The sequence below is a fragment of the Puma concolor genome, chromosome C2, assembly GCF_028749965.1.
Source record: "Puma concolor isolate L17-30 chromosome C2, mPumCon1.1.hap2, whole genome shotgun sequence".
Classification (NCBI taxonomy): Eukaryota; Metazoa; Chordata; class Mammalia; order Carnivora; family Felidae; genus Puma; species Puma concolor.
The window spans coordinates 160,093,403-160,115,418 of record NC_141675.1 but is presented as its reverse complement, the minus strand read 5'-3'; the positions used below and the strand labels follow the sequence as shown (position 1 = coordinate 160,115,418).

Below are 22,016 nucleotides of genomic sequence, written 5' to 3'. Positions count from 1 at the left end.
GGGAAGGCCAACTCCCCGGCCACAGCAGAGCCACCATCAGTAAGGAGAAGAAGTCCATGAGAACAGTAACAGCAAAAAGCACGACGAGTTCAAGCCTCTGGTCTTGCTCCATTCATATTCCAGCATCTACAAGGAACTTGAGCAAAGGGATGAGAAGCTAAAATTCATACTTTTAAGAGTATCTTGTGAAAAGGGAGGTGAATCACAACGCTGAAAGTAGGCAAATGTTTTGATTTTCAAAAAAGGAAAGAAAATAGGTCAATAAACTACTGAATGTCATTGAAAAGAAACAAAACTAAAAATGGTATGTAAGACAGACCTCGACTCCTTATTTAAAAATTAAGTTATTGGGGCGCCTGGGTGGCTCAGTTGGTTAAGCGACCAACTTTGGCTCAGGTCATGATCTCGCAGTTTGTGAGTTCAAGCCCCACACTGGGCTCTGTGCTGACAGCTCAGAGCCTGGAGCCTAATTCAGATTCTGTGTCTCCCCATCTCTCTACCCCTCCCCTGCTCACGCTCTGTGTCTCTCTGTCTCTCAATAATAAATAAACGTTTATAAAAAAAAATTAAAAGAAAAATGAAGTTATTAAAGTGGCACCTGGCTGGTTCAGTCAGTCAAACATTCAACTCTTGATCTCGGGGTCATGAGTGCAAGCCCCAAGCTGGGTGCAGAGTTTGCTTTAAAAAAAAAATGAGGGGCGCCTGGGTGGCGCAGTCGGTTAAGCGTCCGACTTCAGCCAGGTCACGATCTCGCGGTCCGTGAGTTCGAGCCCCGCGTCGGGCTCTGGGCTGATGGCTCAGAGCCTGGAGCCTGTTTCCGATTCTGTGTCTCCCTCTCTCTCTGCCCCTCCCCCGTTCATGCTCTGTCTCTCTCTGTCCCAAAAATAAATAAAACGTTGAAAAAAAAAAAAAAATGAAGTTATTAAAAATAAAGTTTAGGGTCACTGCTTCTGGAGATGGCTGAGAAGCTCTAATCAGGCCAACCCTCCCAGATAACAGCTATAAACACTGGAAAAAATGTAAGAAGCTACCTGAAGACCTGAGAGAGCATCTAAAAGCAAGCAAATTGTGGGGCATTTGGGTGGCTCAGTCAATTGTACGTTCAACTTCGGCTCAGGTCACGATCTCGTGGTTCATGAGTTAGAGCCCCATGTCATGCTCTGTGGAGCTGCTTCAGATTCTGTGTCTCCCTCTCTCTCTGCCCCACCCCCGCTCATGCTCTGTCTCTGTCTCTCTCAAAAATAAATAAAAACATTTAAGAAAAAATTCAAAGCAAGCAGTGTGGAGAAGGGTTGGACACCCAGAAAAAATAATAGCAGTGGGCAATTTACCTGTCCGTGCCATGCACACTAGAATCCCATCATCTTACTTGTTTGAAGAGAAGAGGTAGAAACTGAGAGATGAAAGCCCATTAGGACAGAGCCAGAGAAAGAAAGCTGAAAAATCTGTGCATAAACCTAGCCCAAATCTCGGGCTAACCCCTGATGCATATGTGTGTGGGCAGACTCCAAGAGCCGACCAACACAGAGAAGATATAACATGGAGTCAAAATCCAGCCAAGTTAACTATCTGCTAAAAATGGGGGAAAAAACAAACAAACCAATACTCTTTAGAGGAACACAACAGAATCCAGAGTCTCCGCAGTGTATTATTCGCAATGTCCAGGATATAATCCAAAATGAGTTGATATACAAATAAACAGGACCTATGATCCATGCTAAAAAGAAAATATAATCATTAGAGAACAACCCCAAGGGGCGCCTGGGTGGCGCAGTCGGTTGAGCGTCCGACTTCAGCCAGGTCACGATCTCGCGGTCCGTGAGTTTGAGCCCCACGTCGGGCTCTGGGCTGATGGCTCAGAGCCTGGAGCCTGTTTCCAATTCTGTGTCTCCCTCTCTCTCTGCCCCTCCCCCGTTCATGCTCTGTCTCTCTCTGTCCCAAAAATAAATAAACGTTGAAAAAAAAATTAAAAAGAGAACAACCCCAAGATAACACAAACGCGAAATTAGCAGACAAAGGTTTTAAACAGCTATCATAATTACACTTACACACATAAGAAAAAGACACTCATAATGAATAAAAGAATAGCGAATCACAGTGAAGATAAAAGACACTCTTAAGAACCAAATAGAAATTCTAGAATTGGAAAGCACAATATCTGAAATTTAAAAATTCACTAGGTGGACTTAAAAGCAGATCAGAGCTAACAGATGATAGTCCGTGAACTGGAAGATTGATAGAATTTAACCAACAGGAAGGAAAAAAGATTAGAAAAAATAAACAGAACCTCAGAAACTGAAAGATATAACATCCATGGAAATGGAGTTCCAAGAAGGAAAGGAGAGAATGGAGCAGAAATAAAAAACTGAAGAACATACTCAGTAAAAACTCCTCAAATTAGGAGAAAGACACAAATACATAGAATTTTCTGTAAGTCACTAACACAGACCACCATTTCAGTAATGTGATCATTAAATAAGAAAAGATAAAGTCTATCTAGTTTAAAGTTTTTTGTTTTTGTTTTTTCAGATAACTTTGTTTCTTAGGATCCCAGTTTCTTTTTCTCAAATACTCATAATTCATTTTATGCACGGATTTTAAGAATTTCATGAAGAGAGGGGCACCTGGATGGCTGAGTTGGTTAAGCATCCAATTTCGGCTCAGGTCAATGATCTCACAATTTGGGAATTCAAGCCCCCATCAGTCTCTCTGCTGTCAGTACAGAGCCCACTTCAGATCCTCTGTCATTCTCTCTCTCTGCCCCTCCCCTGCTTGTGCCTGCTCCCTTAAAAATTAAAATAAAATTTTAAAAAGAATTTCATGAGAGAAAAAATACCAAAGAAAATCACACCTAAGCACATCATAGTAAAATGACTGAGAATAAAACAGAAAGAGAAAAACCTTTGAAAGAGCTAAAAAGAAATGATACATTACATTTAGATAAATATTGATTTGAATGATCACGGACTTCTCATTAGAAATAAGGTCAGAAGTAACAACATCTTTAAATCCTGAAAAAAATCCTGTCACCTTGCCTTCTAGATACAGCAAAAATTATCTTCAAGAAAGAAGGTAAAAGAAAACTTATTGAATAGCAGATCCGCACAATAAGAATGCTTAAAGGAAATGCTTCAGGCTGAAAGGAAGCGCTACCAAATGGAAACTCAGACCTTTGGGAAGAAACAAAGAGCACTGTAAATGGTAAATGTAAGACTACTTTTCCTCTTAATTTCCTTCAAGTATATATGACTATTCAAAACAAAACTTACCCACACAAACAGACGTAACACCTATAAAAATTACGGCATAAAAAACAAAGAAAACATGATAAATGCACCTATCCACTCACAGGACTCTCACATTTGATCTGAAATGGTACACTGTTAACCTTGAGAAGATCGTGAGGAAAACGTATGCTCTACTCCCGAAAGCAACCACTAAGCACACAGCAGATACATAAAAATCAATTCTAAGGGGCGCCTGGGTGTCTCAGTCAGTTAAGTCTCTGACTCTTGATCTCAGCTCAGGTCTTGTTTTCCGGGTTGTGCATTAAAGCCCCATGCTGGGCTCTGCTTCCCCCCACCCCCCCCCCCCCCAAATCAATCCTAAAAATATTCAAATAACCCAAAAGGCAAGAAAGAAGGAACAAAGGGAACAAAAAAAGAAAACATAAAGAAAAACAGATGGACCTTGTAGAAAACTAATAGCAAAATGGTAGACATAAGTCAAACCAGATCGATAATGAGCCAAAATGTTAACAAACTAAACACTCCAATAAAAGTTAAAGAGTTTGTCAGAATGGAGTTTTAAAAATATCCAACTATAGGGGCGCCGAGGTGGCTCAGTAGGTTAAGTGTCTGACCCTTCACATTGGCTCAGGTCATGATCTCACTGTTTCTGGGTGTGAGCCCCACATTGGGCCCTGCGCTGATATGTGGAGCCTGCTTGGGATTCTCATTCTCATCTCTCTCTCTCTCTCTCTCTCTCTGCCCCTCCCCTGCTCATTCTCTCTCACTCTAAAAAGAAATAAATAGGGGTGCCTGGGTGGCTCAGTCGGTTGAGTGTCCAACTTCGGCTCAGGTCATGATCTCACAGTTTGTGGGTTTGAGCCCCACATCGGGCTCTGTGCTAACAGCTCAGAGCCTGGAGCCTGCTTCGGATTCTGTGTCTCCCTCTCTCTGCCCCTTCCCCGCTCATGCTCTGTCTCTCTCTGTCTCTCAAATATGAATAAACGTTAAAAAAAATTAAATTCAATTTTAAAAAAAGAGAAAGAAAATAAAAAGAAATAAACTTAAAAAAATAATCTAATTAGACGGCTCAGAGCCTGGAGCCTGCTTCAGATTCTGTGTCTCCCTCTCTCTCTCTCTGCCCCTTCCCAGCTCGTGCCCTGTCTTACTCTCAGAAATATATAAACATTATAAAATAAAAATAAATATGTTTAACTATATGCTGTGCGTATGTGTAATATATTAAAAAATAAATATGTGGTCTTTGTGCCCAGTTCCTGACACACAACTGTGAAAACCCTTGGAATCCCTGGAAAAAGAGAGTCTCTTGCATGCTAATGAGATAGCAGGTGTCTGGGGATCTCTGGGTGGCTTCAGCATGGGAGCCGGTCCCTGGAAAAATCAAGCATGATTAGAGAGGGCTGGAACTTTCAGCCCCACACCCCTAAACCTCCATAGAGCGAAGAGGGTTGGAGGTGAGAGTTCAATCACCGACGGCCAATGATTTAATCAACCACATTATGTAATGCAGCTTCCATAAAACCCCCTAAAGGGTCAGTGGGTGAGTGTGTGGAGGCACTGAACAGTGACACGACTGGAGAGGGCCCGGCAGCTGCATATCACCCCCACCTTAGCCTATGCCTCTCTTCCATTTGGTTGCTTCAACTGGCATCCTTCATAGTAAACTGCTAACAGTAAACTGTCTCCCTGACTTCCAGGAGCCTGAAAGGGGAAGGTGGGTGTGTTTGGGAGTATTCAGACTTTGAAGCCAAGTCAGGCAGAAGTGAGTAGGTAACCTGGGAACCCAATAATTGCAAATGGCTTTGAGGTGGGGTTAGTCTCATGGGACTGAGCCCTTAACCTACGGAGGTCCAACACCAAGTCCAGGTAGTTACTCTCAATAGATGAATAGTAAAAGGGACAGGAAAAGGTACGCCACACAAACAAAATTCAAATGAAGGCTGGAATGACTATACTGATGAAAGAGAAAGTAGACTGCAATACAAACAATGCTACAAAGAATAATACAGAGAACAGAGAAAACAGACACTTCATTAAGGATAAAAAGGTAACTTTTTCAGGAAGACAGAAAAATCACAAATGTGAATGTGTGTAGCAACAGGCCTTTAAATACTTAAAGACTGGCAAAATTAAAGGGGAAACTAGATAATTCTACACCCCTTTCTCAGTAATGGATGTAAGTAGGTAAAATGGTGGTCCAGGAAACATACAAACACCTAAACATCGGAAGCCATTGAGGGAAGCCCACACAACTTTCCATAAAACTCTATCTTTTAGTTCTGTTTTGAGGCAAGTCTTCACCATTGCTTTAGAGAAGAACATATGATCAAATGTGCAGGTAATAACATCGTATGAAATTCAGTTTTGATGGAGAATGAAAATCCAAAAAGACCTCTGCGGGAAAGAACACAGGGGAGAGCATCAGGCCACAAGCGTGAAGTGGAGGGAATATGGCTGTCAGCACACCTGTGGAAAAGGCTTAAAAAAGCTCTGATCGCACGGATTCTATTATTCCAATGCAGGGATGAGCCACACCCTGAGCAGCACACACAGCCAAGCCTACTAGGAATCTGGCTGAGGCCGCGCGCTGGACCGTCTGCCAGCGTGAGCAATGCACGGGGGTCTCCTCACTCGCACGGCACACTCTCTGGCTGCATGACCGACAGCAGGAAGAGCGCAGGGGCTCAACAGCACTGGAGACACCAGGGTGCACAGAGCCCGCAGATGGCCATGCCAACCAGCCTGCACCCCACCCCCGCCCCGGGTCTCAGGATGCCCAGACAGTCCCTTAACCCCAGAAGCAGGGGGAAGGAGGAACGAGGAGTCAAACCCTGGCCTGGCTCCGGGTGGAACCCCATCCTGACAGTGAGGAGGCGCTGAGCAAACACGGCTGCAGGCAGCAGGAGGGACAGAGCCGCGGGACTCATGGGGGCCTCCACACAAGTGTGCCACTGTGGAGGCGGGCTGGATCCACACTTACCCTCTCCAAGTCCTCCTTCAGGCGGATTTCATGCCGCAACCTCTCGTGTAAATTTCTATTTTCTAGTTTTAAGACATCAATTTCTTCCTTGAGCTCCGACTGAAGAAATGAGAGTTTAAGCTTGTGCTCAGCTTCTAAACTCAAGACTCTGGCTGCCACCTCTGTCTCTACCTCCGAGGCTGTGTCCTGCGCACACAGGAGAGGCACTCGAGCAAGTTCTGTGAGGGACGGGAAGGCAGGGAGGACAGTCAGGCACGACCCTCGAGGACATCACACGCAGCAAACAAGAAGAACACTCATCTTCCAACACTTCAGACAACACGGACACTCAGACTGTGGCCACCCCCGGGTGAGCCCGGTCGGGAGCTCATGGGCTGTCACAGCACAGCACCCCTGTGCCCCCAGCCCCAGAAAACGAGCCTGCAGCTGCCACCCTGTCCTGAGCCACCCACACCCACTCAACACCCACTCCATCCCTTTAGTTGGTTATCAGGTGACTGTTACCCCACAGTGGCGGGGGGACGTGTAATTCTGGGCCATTGGTAGACCAGGCCCTTTCTGGGCTGTTCAGGTTGGGACTTGTCACCTTCCCGGGTTCAACGATGATCTGAACAGCGGACACAGGCACTCCGTGTGTGCCCATCACTGCCCAGTGACCGTAAGGCACTGTGTGGTGGCCGTGAAGGACGTCTCACACAGGAAGGAGAAGAGTGAGGGGCAGACGCCAAGCACAGCATAACCCTTGCTCCCGGGGACCATGCTCCTCCTCGCAGCCTGCCTCACCAGCTCCAAGGGAGCCCTTGGCTAAAACAGGTGGTCACGTCAGAGCACCCCAACAGGGACCTGACCCCCATACCCTCGCATGGGACCCTCTGTCTCGCCTCCTCAGGGAGACAAGGGGTGGCGACAGCGCCCACCCGCAGGGCTGGCCCAGCTACAGCAGCGAGTGGCTGCGCTGCCCGCACCTCCTGGAACCCGTGTCCAGGGCTGGCCTTACACTGCTCCCCTAAGCAGCCAGGCCACTAACCGTCCCCATCTGCGGCAACCACTGGGAGGATCACAGCTTCTCCGTCTACCACCTCCTGTGTGCCCCTGTCTGCTGTGACCCCTCGTGCTGCACCCAGTCAGGTCCTCTCCTGACACGCCCCAAGCCAGGCCCCTTAACTCTGAGGACACTACCAGGGAGGACCTGCAGAGTACAGGGTGGGCGTGTCCAGAGAACCCACAACCTTCCCCCAGACCGTTCCCTGTGGGCCAGACAGCCGCCGGCACAGGCAGCAGGGAAGTACACGCACCTTCATCAGGGCCTTCTGAGAACCCTGTGTGCTGCTCCCCTTCCATCACCTGCGGCCCTGCGAGGTCCACCTCCTGCTGGCCTTCCAGGGAAGACTTCAATGCTGCTAGTTGGCGCCAGTGGGCTGCTTCTAACTGTGTGTGCGAATCAGGAAAAAAAAATATCACAAAGGAAATGTTACAAGGGACCTCTCTGCTCGTCACCTAATCACTGCCTCCCAGGGAACTCGCTGGGATGTGCATGTTCACACCATCCCCCCCCCATCCCTAGCATCTCACCTCCAGGGGGGCCAGGTGACTCAGGGAGATGGGACCTGAGGACACGGGCACGTACCACTGACTGGCGAGCCCTCCTCCCTCCCGGGCTGTGCTCACCGAAGCCAATGCAGAGCCCCAGCTGCAGGGACGCCAAGGAGGCCATTCCTGGGAGCCTGACCAGAACTTTTCTGGAGCTGCAGACAGACCCTGATGACCAGACCCCCTCCCAAAGCCAGGGCCTCAGCCTTTACCAAAGGCACCCTGTTCCTCTGTGGGGGCTCCGGGATTTCCCCAGCCTATTTACTCCCGCGCCTCTTCCCTCCCAGTCCGTGTCTCCCCCATGTCCCCTTCTGAAGCCAGACACATGCTGCCTGCTTGGGACATGGACCTGCCCCAAGGGAAGGGTCTCTGGTCGCTGCTGTGAGCACCCCTGACAAGAGGCCCAACCCAAGCATCCTCTAGAAGGGAGGAAAGAAGGGCTCAGTGCAGGTACTGTTGTTTCCTGTTCCCCTAAAAATAGTAAATCCATCTTCCTAAGATATCACAGGGGAGTCACATCAATCTACACTTCAAGTTCACAGTAAACTCAAGTTATCTTTAAAACCAAGACTTAAATTCCTACATTGTTATAGGAATGAACCACTGACTGACAGCAAGAATCCAGTCCAGAAACAGACTTGTGTCCCTGGGACAACTGTAGGCACACAAAAGGTTGTGTTTTAACAAGTCTGGCCTGAAGGAGTGACTAGCCATTTGGAAAAAGGAAACAAACCCAGAGCCTATTCCTCCTGCTGGACAACAGCTAAATACCAGGTGGATAAAACTAAAACTAAAAAGGCTTTAAAAGAATCAGAAGGTGGTGCACGGAAATAGTGCGACACTCTGGGAACTGGGACGAAGAGCCAGAGGCCGAGGAGGACGCACAAGTGCAGACCCAGGCCCATGAGCCCCAGTGCGAGAGGGAAGCAGGCGGGGACTCCAAACCACAGGGGAGGGGACAAATGCCTCGAGGGCAAAGGTGTGAACTGAGCATCAGAGAGAGAGAATGGTCAGCTCAACCTTATTAAAAACCAAAGAAACGCAAACTAAACAAAGACACCAGCTGTCAGTAAGTGAGGAACACACTCTGGCAAGGCCCAGGGGCAGCAGGAGGGAAGTGGGGCTCCCACACGCTTGACGTGAGTTCAGCCAGGTGCCCTGAGGAGTGGCCTGTCGAAATTTTAAACACACAAACAAGCGAGCGTGCACACACACACTCACACACACACACATACATCCCATCATTCTTATCTTCTCTCCTTCCTGCAACATGGCCACTATGACAGGAAAAGTTTAACTTATAAGCCTACGAGGAGAAGAAACAGGAAGAGATAATGAACCAAAGCTGACCGACCTTGAAAGACAGAAATCAGTGCCCGCGGCAAGTCTAGGGCCCAGGAGGCAAAGGGGCTGCACGCCCCAGGGTGCACACACGGGCCAGGAGGCAGGGCCTAGGGACAAGGGACCTGGCCACCTAAGGCAGGACCCCAGGAGCAGCTGTGCCGCCAGTCAGAGCTCCTCGAGACCAACGATGCCCCACGCTTCCCATGAAGACACGGCTATGAGTCCCGAACCAACACAGGAGAAACCTAGGTCCTCATAGAAACCCAGATGGATGGAGACAAAGCAGGGACAAACGGGAGACACAAGAAACCCTTTAATGCCAATGGTCTTCAGACAGGTGAGAGAGACTCTGGCCCCATGGCACGGACACAACAGAGAAAGGAAGCAGAAACCCCAGAAATTAAAAATGCAATGCCAATAGGAAATTTAACGGAAAAATTTAACAAATATAAGAAAACCGGTGGCTTCATCCACAGGAGCTGCCTAGAGAGCACAGGACACTAGTGGTGACGAACAGAACAGCAGCAGACTTCCCAGAGTGCAGGGGACAGGTCTCGGACACAGAGCCCTCCCCATTCCCAGCACGAAGTGGGGGGACATGCAGGAACTACCGTCTCAGAACTCCAGGGAACATATAGGGGACCCCGGAGCTGCTGGAGGCACGGGCAGCACACAAAGGGAGAATCAGCAGGTCGGGCAGTTCTCCACAGCGCTGGGGCCAGAGGACGGAGAACGTTCCAGATGTCACAGCAACCAATCACACAGCAGAAGGAAACAAGTTCTCAGGGGTTGTCCTCATGTTCCCTCGAGTCTCCACTGAGGGCACAGGTACTACAGACACACAGCTGCCCCCCACTCAGCATGGACCACCCAACTAGTCCCATGATGGAAGTGCACAGGGGGCCCAGAGGGTGGGACAGCGCAGTGGACAAGGACAACGGGCCGCATCCGGCCAGGAGGTGCTGTTGTGCTGGGCACGAGGGGTCTGCTGCAGCAGCCACACCACACCCCGCAGGACACGCGAGGAAGTGGGAGGGAGCCCCCAGGACACGGCGCTCCCGTCCCAGGAAATCATCACACGGACACAGAGTTCTAGAAAAGAACACGAGCAATGGGAGACTAGGAGCATCCCGTTACAATAGGCCCAGCACCTCAGAAGGGGACTGCTTGGAAACAGAGACACAGGGGCGCGTGTGCACAGAGAAAGCACGTGAAGAGGCTGCTGCCTGCAAGCCAAGAAGACAGGCCTCAGAAGAAACCAGCCCTGACCTCCAACTTCCAGCCTCCAGACTAAGATGATCCATTTCCGCTGTGTGACCACCTGGTCGACGGTATTTGTTCCAGCTGCCTGAGGTGAGCAAGACACACCCTGAATGAGAACAACAGACGCTCACACTAAAGCCACTGCTCACTGGGGCAGAGTGCACCTGCACAAGGCCACCGTGCTCTGTGACGGTGTGCCATCTGCCCAGGGTAACAGCCACAAGACCCAGACTACCGACACCTCAAGGCATCACCATCAAATAAAAAGAAACCTCAGGTGACAGGAAGGCCACACTGGCCACATCTCAAGTGCTCACAATTCAAGTGTCCACGGACTGATGAATGGATACAGAAGACACCGTGTGTATATATACACACAACGAACACTGGTCGGCCATAAGAAAGGAGATCTTGCCATTTGTGACAACATGGATGGACCTTGAGGGTCTAATGCTAAGCAAAATAAGTCAGTCAGAGAAGGACAAATATCACTTAAAACGGAGCTCACAGACACAGAGAACAGACTGATGGTAGCCAGGGCTGGGAGTGGGGAGATGGGTGAAAGATCAGAATGTACGAACTTCCAGTTACAAAATGAACAAGTCCTGGGGAGGTCACGCACAGCTTGGGGACTACAGTTACAAATGCGATATTGTGCATTTGAAAACTGCTAAGAGTGATCTTAAAAGTTCTCATCACAAGAGAAAGAGACTTTGCAGGCCTGTGTGCTGACAGATGTTAAGTGGGCTCACTGCGGTGATCACTTTCAATCACACAAATGTCAACTCTCTACCTTGTGCACCTAAAACTAATGTTACGTGTCCACTTCCCCTCAATTAAGGAAAGAACAGAGATCACCTCAGATTGAAGGCTGGGTCCATCAACGTGCTCTCTCCTTCGTTTTTCAGACCTCTCTTCTAAAAACGCACTGGATGAATGAGAGAAAAGGTGTTTTGAAATTGCCGCATGTGCCCTTTCTCCTCCGGAGCTCTGCTCCCTCCCTCACTGCTCCCTCACCAGGAGCCGACTTCCCCTACTTCCCATCAACGACAGGAGCCCATGGCCGAGTGAGGCATTTCTGCGTGACTGCACAACCATATGACGGGAGCCAAGTGTTGGAGCAGAAGGGACCCGGGGTGCTCAGGCCACACGCTCTGCTCCTAGCCTTAATGCTCCCCTGTTCTGAGGCCCAAACATAAATGTGTTTCTAAAATACAAGTCTCCACTGACCTAAAATCACAAATAAAACTAGATTTCAATTCAGCTCAAGGTTCCCATGTTTCAAAAACACCTTTAAGTGTCGTCTGGGTGGCTTAGTCAGTTAAGCGTCCAACTCTTGATTTCAGCTCAGGTCATGATGTCATGGCTCCTGGGATCTAGCCCCACGTAGGGCTCTGCACTGATGGCACAGAGCCTGCTTGGGATTCTTTCTCCTTCTGCCCCTCCCCTGCTCGCGTGTGTGCATGCATGCTTGCTCTCGCTCTCTAAACATTTTTTTTTAAAAAGCTTTTAAAAAACAAAACAAACAAAAAACACCTTTAGGATGAAAATCACTTATTTACCTGATGTCCACAGATTCCAGAAAAGACTCTTCATTCACCTCCTGCAGCCGCTGCTGTAACAGAATCAGGTCTTCTTGGTAACTCTTCTCAGCATCCTTTAATTTCTGCTCAAAATAAATCCTCAACTGCTCCAGCTCAGACTCGTGCTCGGTTTTCTCTCGCTGCTGCTGCTGCTGCTGCTGGAAGTCTTGCTTTAGGTGCCCCAGTCCTTCCACGTGAGGCGCGTGGGCCAGGAGCTGGTCGGGTAACTCTTTAATGGGAAGGAATGATGAGATCACCTTCAGATCAAACATGAAGGAAACGTCAGGAGACACTGCAGACCCTCAACTCCAGAAAGGGCCCTGGTCCTGGCACCATGAAGGTGAAGCAGGAACCCTCCATGGCTTACGCTGGGGGGGGTGCCTCATGCAGGAAGGATCCCATCCCCCCCCCCCCCAAAGCAAAGTGCTTTCTAAGGCTGGTGCTGAAGGCCTCAGACAGACTGGAAGTGCGAGAGAGGCACTCCGTGTGCTGCTGGGGTCTCTGAGTGTGAAGGGGCCGCACTGTGGGCAGCCTCGAGGAGCTGAGAGCTCCAGCCAACAGCCAGCAAGGAAACAAGGCCTCAGCCCTACAACCGCAGGGACTCAATTCTGCCAGCCTCAGTGAGCCAGGTCAAGGCCCAGCCAACACCTTGATTCCGGCTACAGGTGATCCTGGGCAGAAAACCCAGCCACACCATCTCAGACTTCCAATCTACAGAACATCTGCCAGCTAATAAACGTGTGTGGCTTTAAGCCACTAAGTCTGCCAGAATCTATTAAGAGCAACAGTACAGTGACACACACTGACCTCAAGAGAACTTACCACCACCACTATTTTCAGCAAGAGAATACTGTCAGGTGGCTGGTTAACAAGTAATGATTAATTAGCCTTGAAGTAATGTGGACATAAACCGATCACTACCCAGAAGTTTCAAAGCAAACATCCCCATAAGGACCCTTGGAGGCCAGGGCGAGGCTCCCCCACAGATCACGTGAGAGCTGAACCGTGCAGGAACTCACACCCGCAGTCTACCTGCAGGAGAGCTGTGAGCCCCACCTGCCGCCACCATCGACAAACAGGACGGTGGGAAAGACAAGGTGCTGGCGGACAGCAGAAGGCAGGGGGCTGCGGGGTGCCAGCAAGGCCTCATCCACCGCACACGTTTCTGGGCCTTCCTTACAACCCTGCAAGGGTGACCGCCGGACTGAAAAGGCTTTGTCTAGAGACCAGCAGAAACGCCCGTGTGTCCAGACCTCCCCCTGCCGAAGGTAACGCCAGCCAGCAGGGACTCCTCTTACAGCAGGTCTCACAGTGGGTCTGCTAGGCCCTCAGACCGGGGCGTCACCCTCAGGGCCACAGAAGCCTGACAGCAGTTGCCCCAAGCGAGCTCCCAGGGTTGAGGCGGTGCGCAGCAAGGCACACCTGTACCCCCAAGGGCCCGCCGACAACGGCATTTCTTCGGCACCCAAACATGGATAACAGGCAAACACCAGCCCCACCATAAGCTTTATCTTACACCTGAGAGGTGCCTCACGTTAACGTGAGGAAAGACACATGGTTCCGTAGCCGCTACTCAACTTGTTTAAGGATGAAACCAAGCCCCTCAAGTTTTCACCTTAAAACCACACAGATCAATCTTCAAGGAAGTTTACAAGATTGTTCCTTTTGCGCTCGCTATTATTAGGTCCCAGTTTGGAGCTTGAACAACTAAAAACACATAGCTGTAATGTCTGAGGATCTCAGCTTCCAACATGAAAGTCCTCACCAGTCAGGTCCTGTCTGTCGGGCCTCACGGACTCCAGCTGGGACCACAGGCGCCGAATTTCCTCTTGTGACTGAGCCTTCAGCTCTTCGTAGGATGCTCGGAGGCTCTCTACCTGGAAAAGGAAGCGACAGTGTGAGGCACCGTCCAATGCCAATCCCCAGGAGGTCTGTGCCCAGCACCGGGGGCAACAAGGTGAACTCCTAAAGCTACAGCCAAGCGAAAACCGGCGACAGTGGCACCAGAGAAAAACTACAGCTCATTTTAGAACACGCCTGTACCTGACTATAGTCTTGCTAGGACGGGAACTTTCTCTGTCGTCCCAAACACACATCCTCTAACTTGTCAGGGGAGACCGCCAGTCAGCATCAGCCAGCACTGCCGGCCTCCCAGGGACCCCTGTTGTCCGCCCCAGGGGCCCTCCCTCAGCCCTCCTGCGGTATGTTGGGAATTTCTCTGCGTTTTTCAGTCAACCTTCCCAGAAAGGGTCTCTGCAGGGGTGAACGGAGCCAGCCCACCCTGCATCCACAGAGCTGAGAGCAGCAACTACCATCTCCGTAAGGGGTTCGTGGTCAGGCCGAAGTGGGGACCAAGTGGGGAGCACGACTGCAGGGCTGAGGGACATGGGACATGGAAGCGCCGGCCTGCGGTGGCCCTGAGGCCCCGCCAGCTGTTTCTCATGTGGGGACAGGACAGAAGGCACCCTTCAGCAAAGGAGAATAATCAGCAGGGAGGTGATGGGGAAAGGCTGCTGGGGCAGGTGTGAAAGCCATTCTCACAACTTCCTCTTCTCATCTGAAACACAGGCACAGGCAGAAACAGACTCCACCTCCTGACTTCTTGGACAGAAGCCCTCGGGTACCTGAGGAGGATCTGGCCACGCCTCCCACCGTGGGTATGTGGTGTTCCACAGGGAAAGAGCTCTGAATACAGAAGCAGCAGAGAAGTTCCTCGTTAAGTCTTCTAAGGACTTCCTTGTCTATCTAGAGTTATGGTCGGAGAATGTGGCCTGAGACCCCTAGTGCCTGGAGTGGGGGCCCCAGAGCCCCTGGTACAGAGCATGGATTCTACGTGCGTGACACTGGGCAAAACCGTCAAATCAGCCTCACAAACCGTTACCATTACTTTTGTATCTGCTAAGTACTGCGCATCTCTTTACATTCAGTACTTAAGTTTTAGCAAATGACAGAAACGGAAACAAGCCCACCCAAAATCTCCTAAAACCCCCTCCCTTGCTAAGTAGTAGAAACAAGGGCGCCCCTGCCCACCTCCCGCTGCTTTTCCATCTCCTGGTCACGGAGTCTCAGCTCCAGGTCCTCTAAGTGACGGCAGCGCTCAGACTGCAGGTCTTCGCGCAGCTTCCTCATGTCTGTGTCATGCTGAGCCTCCAGAGTCCTCAGCGCAACTGGGGAGAGGACACCGCACTCAGGGTGTGGCGTTCTCAACAGCACAGGAGCACAGCCACCCCAGCCCTCCGTCCCTCCAGACCCCACTGTCCGCAGGGGTGCAGGAGGGCCAGGGAGGATGAAGGAGGGTCAGAGAGGATGAGGGAGGGTCAGAGAGGATGAGGGAGGGTCAGAGAGGATGAGGGAGGGCCAGGGAGGATGAGGGAGGGTCAGGGAGGGTCAAGGAGGATGAGGGAGGGTTAGAGAGGATGAGGGAGGGTCAGGGAGGATGAAGGAGGGTCAGGGAGGGTCAGGGAGGATGAGGGAGGGTCAGAGAGGATGAGGGAGGGTCAGAGAGGATGAGGGAGGGCCAGGGAGGATGAAGGAGGGTCAGGGAGGGTCAGGGAGGATGAGGGAGGGTCAGAGAGGATGAGGGATGATGAGGGAGGGTCAGGGAGGATGAGGGAGGGTCAGGGAGGATGAAGGAGGGTCAGAGAGGATGAGGGAGGGCCAGGGAGGGTCACCGAGGATGAGGGAGGGTCAGGGAGCATCAGGGGGGTGCGTGGCAGCCCAGGCAGGCACCAGCTCCTCTCCAGCAGCAGCACCAGGTGACCGGGATAAAAGGTAAACAATCACAGTATTAGTTTTCTTAGGGCAATTTAGCAATGGAACAAGGACAAACATCTCTGAAATAAAGTTTTCAGGAGAGGTTAGGGAGCTGGAGAAGTCTGTGGTCAACGAAGAGAGCCTCCAAGGCTGAGCCCAAGCAGCCCAGCTGGCCCACACCTGTCACGCCTGTCACCACCACCGCGGGTGACTCTGGCGCCAGCAGGCAGGGCGCTCTGCCCTGTTCAAGGCTGTCACAGCGCGTGACTTCTGTTCTACATTCCATGGGAGCATTCAGTCCCCTCTTCAAACTTGCTCGTTTTAATTAGAAACTCACTTTCAGCCTGATTTTTGGCTTGAAAAATCTTCTCCAATTCAGCTTTCTGTTCTGCCAATTCTTTCTTAAACTGGTCTTGTAAATTCTCCAACTCCAATCGATGCTTTGCAGACAATTCTCTGCGTAGGTTTTCCAGGCATAAACCTCTCTCGGATTCCCAGTCTTGCTTCAGGGTCTAACCCAAATAAGGAAAGAAGATGACTATGGGCCAACAGTTGATGATCTGTGGCAAAAAATTCAAATTACATTCGAAAACCAGGTGTGGGCAGTCGCCGCGCCCAGATAGAACTATCAGCACAGGAACCTGGATGGTCCCCCCTTAAAGGGACAGGCACAGAGACAGCAAGGATCGCCTGCCTAGAAACAAAGCAGGGGCGGAGGTTACACTCGGCGATTCACGCACTGTCCCCCACGAAAGACCCAGGGTGCTACATCACCTGACCTCTTCTGGGGGCTGGCTCTGTCCCAAATGCCCTAAGAAATGAGTCCTCACTGTCCAGTCCTCACTGGGGCACAAACCTTCAACCTGGGACAAGCCTCCACCAACAGCCTGAGCAGAACAGACAGGACATACACACCCACATGCCCCATGTCACACATGTCCCCTACCGTCACCAACATCCCTCACATCCTCCAACCTCACCAGCCACTTCCTCTGCCATCACCGACACCGAAGGCCCTTCTACACATGTAGCCTTGAAAAAGGCCCCATCATCAGAATCAAAAGCTCCAGTGAGAGACTCCCGTGACACCCTAAAACAGAACTCTTTCCCCCGGGGAGGACAACCGCAGGACAAGCTGGTATAGTCAGCACAGCACTCAGGGCCCACTGCTGCCCAGCCTCGCTGCACTCCGTGCACCCCACCTCCACCCCTCTTCCGCCTGCACCCCGCCCCCCCAACAGAGCACCCAGAACCTGCATGCTTCACACACACGTTAGACTCAGTTGTCACAGTGTGCCTCCCTGCAGGGAACATCTGTCAGTCCTAAAGCAGAGCGAAGGCCAGGCCATAGGGGCCACTTGGGAACCAGACTTGGGGGTGCAAGAGCTTCATACTACAGAACAAGTACACACAAAACTCCCAATAAGCTGTGCCGACAAACTCAAACTGTACAAGTAGAAGAATGCTTTGGCTCTAACTCGACAAGCAATGCATTCTCAACCAGCACATTCAATTAAAGCTCTGACTGGATTGTGTCTGAATCAGGTGAGGGGCTTTCCTGGGGGGAGCCGGAGGTGAGGTGGGGGCAAGCCACCGGGATAGAGGACAAAAGGGAAACTCTGCAGACACAGAGTGACATTTCTAACGACGTCTACCTCGATCATCCGCACGTTTTTCTCCATTTCTGACTGTAACTTCTCCTTCAGCTCAGCTGCAAGAAAAACAGAAAAGCAGATCAGACCGAAGTTCCCCCCAGTCTGCTCACTCAGGAGGTGAGAGGGCTGCTCCCCAGGAAGGCTCACCGACACTAACAGGACAACAGGGTACATGTCTGTGGGGGAGTAAGAACTCGATGTATGGTTTAATTAACAAATGATACTCATGCCTACATCCGGACAGAGCCTTCCAGCCAGACTGACAGCCCGACACAAGCTGGCTCTGGGGCCGCAGGGGCTCACCCTCTGGTCTGTCTGCCCCACCCCGGGCCCCCACACACCTAGGCCTGTCATTCAGGCTCCCCCCGTGCCAGACTCCAGGCAAGGTACTGGCAGACAGACAGGGAAAGACCTTCTGGGACCCAGCAGGTCCCAAGCCGAGAGGGAAGAAGCACAAGAAAAGAGGTACCAGTGCTGAGGGTGCGGGGGAGGGAAAAGGCGGGACCTGCGGGCATGGCACGGCATAGACTGGGAGGTGCACACACACCTGGACGTGTGGGCCCTGGAAAGAGACGCAGGAACGAGCCAAGGTGGAGCCGGTGCCAGTCAGTGGTGCACGAGCAAGGTGAGGGTGGTCTGAGCAAGCCCAGAACTCAAGCGAAGAGCCAGACACTGCCCCTGACGGAAGGTCACGGGGGCCCAGCCCATGGCAGAGCCTCACGGAGCAGAGGGCAAGTGTGGGCCCTCTGTGGTCTTGTTACCAGAGGTGAGCACAGAGTAAATGGCTCAGAAAGAGACCTAAGCCAAAGCGTGTTTTGTGCTTTTAAAAAATGAGGAAATTGGGTGCCTGGGGGCTGGCAGTTAAGCGTCTGACTCTTGGTTTCAGCTCAGGTCATGATCCCATGGTTCATGGGTTAAAACCCCGAGTCAGGCTCTGCACTGGCATGGAGCCTGCCTGGGATTCTCTCTCCCTCTCTCTCTGCACCCCCCCCACTCATGTGTGCCCGTTCTCTCAAAATAAATAAATAAACTTAAATTTAAAATGAGCAAAAACAGGAAGACATCAAACTACTTATTTATGTTTGCTTGAACCCACATGAGGAAACAGGACAGTAACCCTGGAACCTGAGAAGACGGGCTCCCTCTTGGAGGTGGGGGTTGGGGGGTGGGGCGCAGAGAAGAGGAAGACTTTCAACACATCCAGGGCCACGCACACCGCTTTCGTTTTTCAAATGAAAAACTCAACAAATAGGCAGATAAGCAGGGAAACGGGGTGACTGCTCATGGGCAAGAGTTTATTTCTGGGGGATCAATTTGTAACCTTAGATTGTGGGGATGTGTGCGCGACTCTGAGATGCACACCCTGAATGGTAGAATTGTATGGTGTGTGAATTATAGCATGATCAAGCTGTTAAAAAACTGATGCTTATATTTATTTAATCATTATTAAAAGCACCAACGTGTTATAGTCAGATTTAAACAATTAAAACTACATATCCTGCTAAAACTTAACAGTTATTTACATCTACTGACCGAATTTAAAAAAAACTTGAAATTTGTAAAAAACGTCCTCTTATCATATACCAATTGGAAATAAAGCGGTATTTATATATAAGTGGCATATCTATATACGTGAATAAAAGTTTTTTATCTTTAAAAAAATGAAAAACAAATAAAACTGATGTTTACAAAAAGTAGCGATTGACAAAAAGTGTACAAAAGAAACATTAAAACATACAAGTATGCCTCAGATATAAACAAAGAGATCACACTAGGCCAGAGAATCACCAAATGAAAAGGTGCCTAAGCTGTCCACCAGGAGCGACATGGCCCCACTGGGCACAGAGTGCGCAGCCTGGGGGACACGTCCAGAAGCCCCCGAGTCAGTCGACAAAGCTCAGCCACAGACACAGTCCCATGAGAGGTGGACACGGACACTTCCGGCACACGAGCAGGTCACCTCCAACAGCGTGGCTTCCAAACCTGCCACGAGCCCACGGGAGAAGTGGATGCAAGGTGAGGGGACAACAGGGTCCCCACAGAGCAGGATGCACGCGGCCCCACCCAGGAGGTTGGACGGCGGCCAGCGCGCCCCGCACTTCGCACGTCAACACTACTCCCGGGAGACACTCCTACGGGGTCACCCACATCCCCCCCCACCCGAAGCAGACGCGTGGCGGTGAAGCCCCCGCACACCTGCCCACCCGTACCGGTCTCGCGGCTATACCGCAGCGCCGCCGCCTCCTGCTCCCTCGCGTGCTGCTCCCGCACAAGCCCCAGCTCCTGCTGCTGTCTGCTCCGCAGCAGGGCCAGCTCCTGGGCGTGCCGGCCGTTGAGCATGGCCCGCAGCTCCGTCAGTGCCGTCTCCTTCTCCTTCTGGAGGTTGGCCTGCGTCAGCTCCAGCTGCGCCGTGTGCATGTTGCTGAGACTCAGGCGCAACGCCTCCAGCTCCAGGGAGGGCACCGGCTGCAGGAGAGAGAGGGGTTTCTGGGCTACAGGTGGAATCTGGTACACGGCTCACGCGCGCCCGCAAGGACGCCGCAGTGGCACCCCACCACCACGTGCTGCTTGCACCTGCTCCCCGAGAGCTCACACTCAAGGGACGGCACACCAGCTCGGCCCCCCACGGGACCTCAGTTGTCCCGGCCGCCCTCAGGCAGCCCTGGCACCGCCCAGCAGCTCCCCAACCGCCTAAAACCACCCACCCGATACTATCCGGAAGCCCCTCCGGCCCACGTGTCCTCTCCCTCCACCTAAACCACAGCCCTGCGGTGGTGTCCTCCTTGAGCTCCCAGGCCACAAAGGGTGGCCCCCAAGCTCCTTCCAGGCAGACTCCCCAGCCCACAGGCCTGTCCTGCTGGCTGGAGACAGGTGAGCAGCCGTTCCAGAGACTGCAAGCCCCTCGTCAGAAACATGGGAATGACAACCAGAATATGGACAGTGGGAAGCTCTGGACAGTCACTGACAATGAGGGCAAAATGTGAGGCCAAAGAGTGCCCAGAAGCGGCCAAGTTAACGACACCAACAGGAACCTCAGGTCCAGACCAGAGACAGAGTGAGCTCTGTACTTCGCTGCTCTGGAAGGTGGGCACACTTCCGTGCCTGGCTAAGATGTGCAGAATCTGTTTCTCCTTCCACTGCCTTGGGGGAAAGTGGAGGAAGGCCAGGGTTCCGGGGAGCATACTTTATTCCCAATTAACACAAACAACAGAAAAACATACTTAGAACTAGGCACTTAAGGGACACCCAGAAGCACATAGAAAGAAAATGAATAAAGGAGAGCAATAACAGAAATCATGGCAAGAGAACACATCTCCCAAGAGACCGGCAGGGATGTCCTGCAGGACAGCAAGGCCACAGTGAGCAACAGGGATGCACATGGCCCTCCCTCCACACGAGCATGTCCACAGCACCCCGTGCTCCCTGTAGGTGGCAGGCACCAGGGGAGTCAGATGTGCCTTCAGGATGGCCTTGTTCATGGCGGTGGCACTGCCTGAGTTTAATGAGTGGGAGCATGGCTGATGGGGAAATATCCGGCTGTGCGGCGAGCAGCACCTGGCCAGACACACTGCCCCCGAGTATCCTTGCGTGTCCACCTGTCCTTCCGATGGCCCCACACAAAACGAGGCTGCCACACACATCTGTCCACTTTGTGACAAACCTCTCCTTCCTGCAACCCTCCCAGATCCCAAAACCCACGAGTGTAAGACACAGGGTGCGTGTGCAGGGACCAGCCATGCCCGAGCACCTGGATGGGGGCCCAAGCATCCCGGGTCACCTGGGTCTGCAGCTGGACCTGCCACATCTCCACCGGTTGCTGTGTGCCAACCTCATCCTCCGGTCTTCTCATCCGTTCTGCAATTTCTAGTATACATTCTTGTTCACGTTCCTGAAGAAGGAAAGCGAAGGATGTGACCCAGAGAATTCACACAAGAAAACAGTCACTAGGAACAATTACAACATCCCAGAGAGAACAGAGAACATGTGTGCACAAAAACTGGTCCAGGAGTGTTCACTGGTCACAATCACCAGAAGGAGGAAGCAACCCACGTGTCCCCTGACAGGTGAATACAGAAACAAGGTGTGGCAAAGCCATTCAAAGGGGTTCCAGTCAGCCATAAAAAGGTATGACCCACAGGCACGTGCTAGGACACTGATAACCTCAAGATACACTCGGTGCAAGATGCCAGACACGTACTGTGTGGTTCTGTGAATATGCAATGTCCGGAACAGGCAAATCCACAGGGACGGAATGCTGACTGGTGGGTGCCAGGGCCTGGAAGGAGAGAGGAAAGGGGAATGACTGCCAGTGGGTATGGCAGGTTCCTTTTAGGGTAATGAAAATGTTTTGGAATTAGACAGTTGTAGTTATACAACAAAGTGACTATACTAAAAGCCACTGAAATACGTACTTTAGTGAATTTTATACATGTGAATTATATCTGAATAAAAGTAACTACGAAGGAACATTCAGCCTGTTTAAGTGGCCTGGGGTAAAGCGGAAACCCACAGAAAGAGAGGCTGCAGGTGTATATGGGACAGCAATGTGACCTCCTTGGGCCATCTGCCCCTCAGTCAAAGGAGGGAAGTGATACTTACA

The 22,016-nt window shown here is 51.3% G+C and overlaps 1 protein-coding gene across 8 annotated transcripts in view; it reads right to left on the bottom strand.

Moving 5' to 3' along the window:
• Positions 1 to 22,016, bottom strand: part of PCNT (pericentrin) — a 134,030-nt gene that overhangs the window by 86,006 nt on the left and 26,008 nt on the right. For 7 of the 8 annotated variants that reach the window (XM_086676214.1, XM_086676210.1, XM_086676207.1 and 4 more), the window contains exons 4-14: positions 21,615 to 21,692; positions 21,195 to 21,305; positions 19,627 to 19,882; positions 17,417 to 17,472; positions 16,099 to 16,273; positions 15,039 to 15,175; positions 13,774 to 13,885; positions 11,988 to 12,237; positions 11,284 to 11,353; positions 7,524 to 7,656; positions 6,229 to 6,446 (exon numbers count right to left, since the gene is read on the bottom strand). In XM_086676214.1, the coding sequence (XP_086532340.1) occupies positions 6,229 to 6,446; positions 7,524 to 7,656; positions 11,284 to 11,353; positions 11,988 to 12,237; positions 13,774 to 13,885; positions 15,039 to 15,175; positions 16,099 to 16,273; positions 17,417 to 17,472; positions 19,627 to 19,882; positions 21,195 to 21,305; positions 21,615 to 21,692 (1,596 nt within the window). The remainder of the gene's footprint in view (positions 1 to 6,228; positions 6,447 to 7,523; positions 7,657 to 11,283; positions 11,354 to 11,987; positions 12,238 to 13,773; positions 13,886 to 15,038; positions 15,176 to 16,098; positions 16,274 to 17,416; positions 17,473 to 19,626; positions 19,883 to 21,194; positions 21,306 to 21,614; positions 21,693 to 22,016) is intronic. The other variant, XM_086676212.1, reaches the window with a different exon arrangement.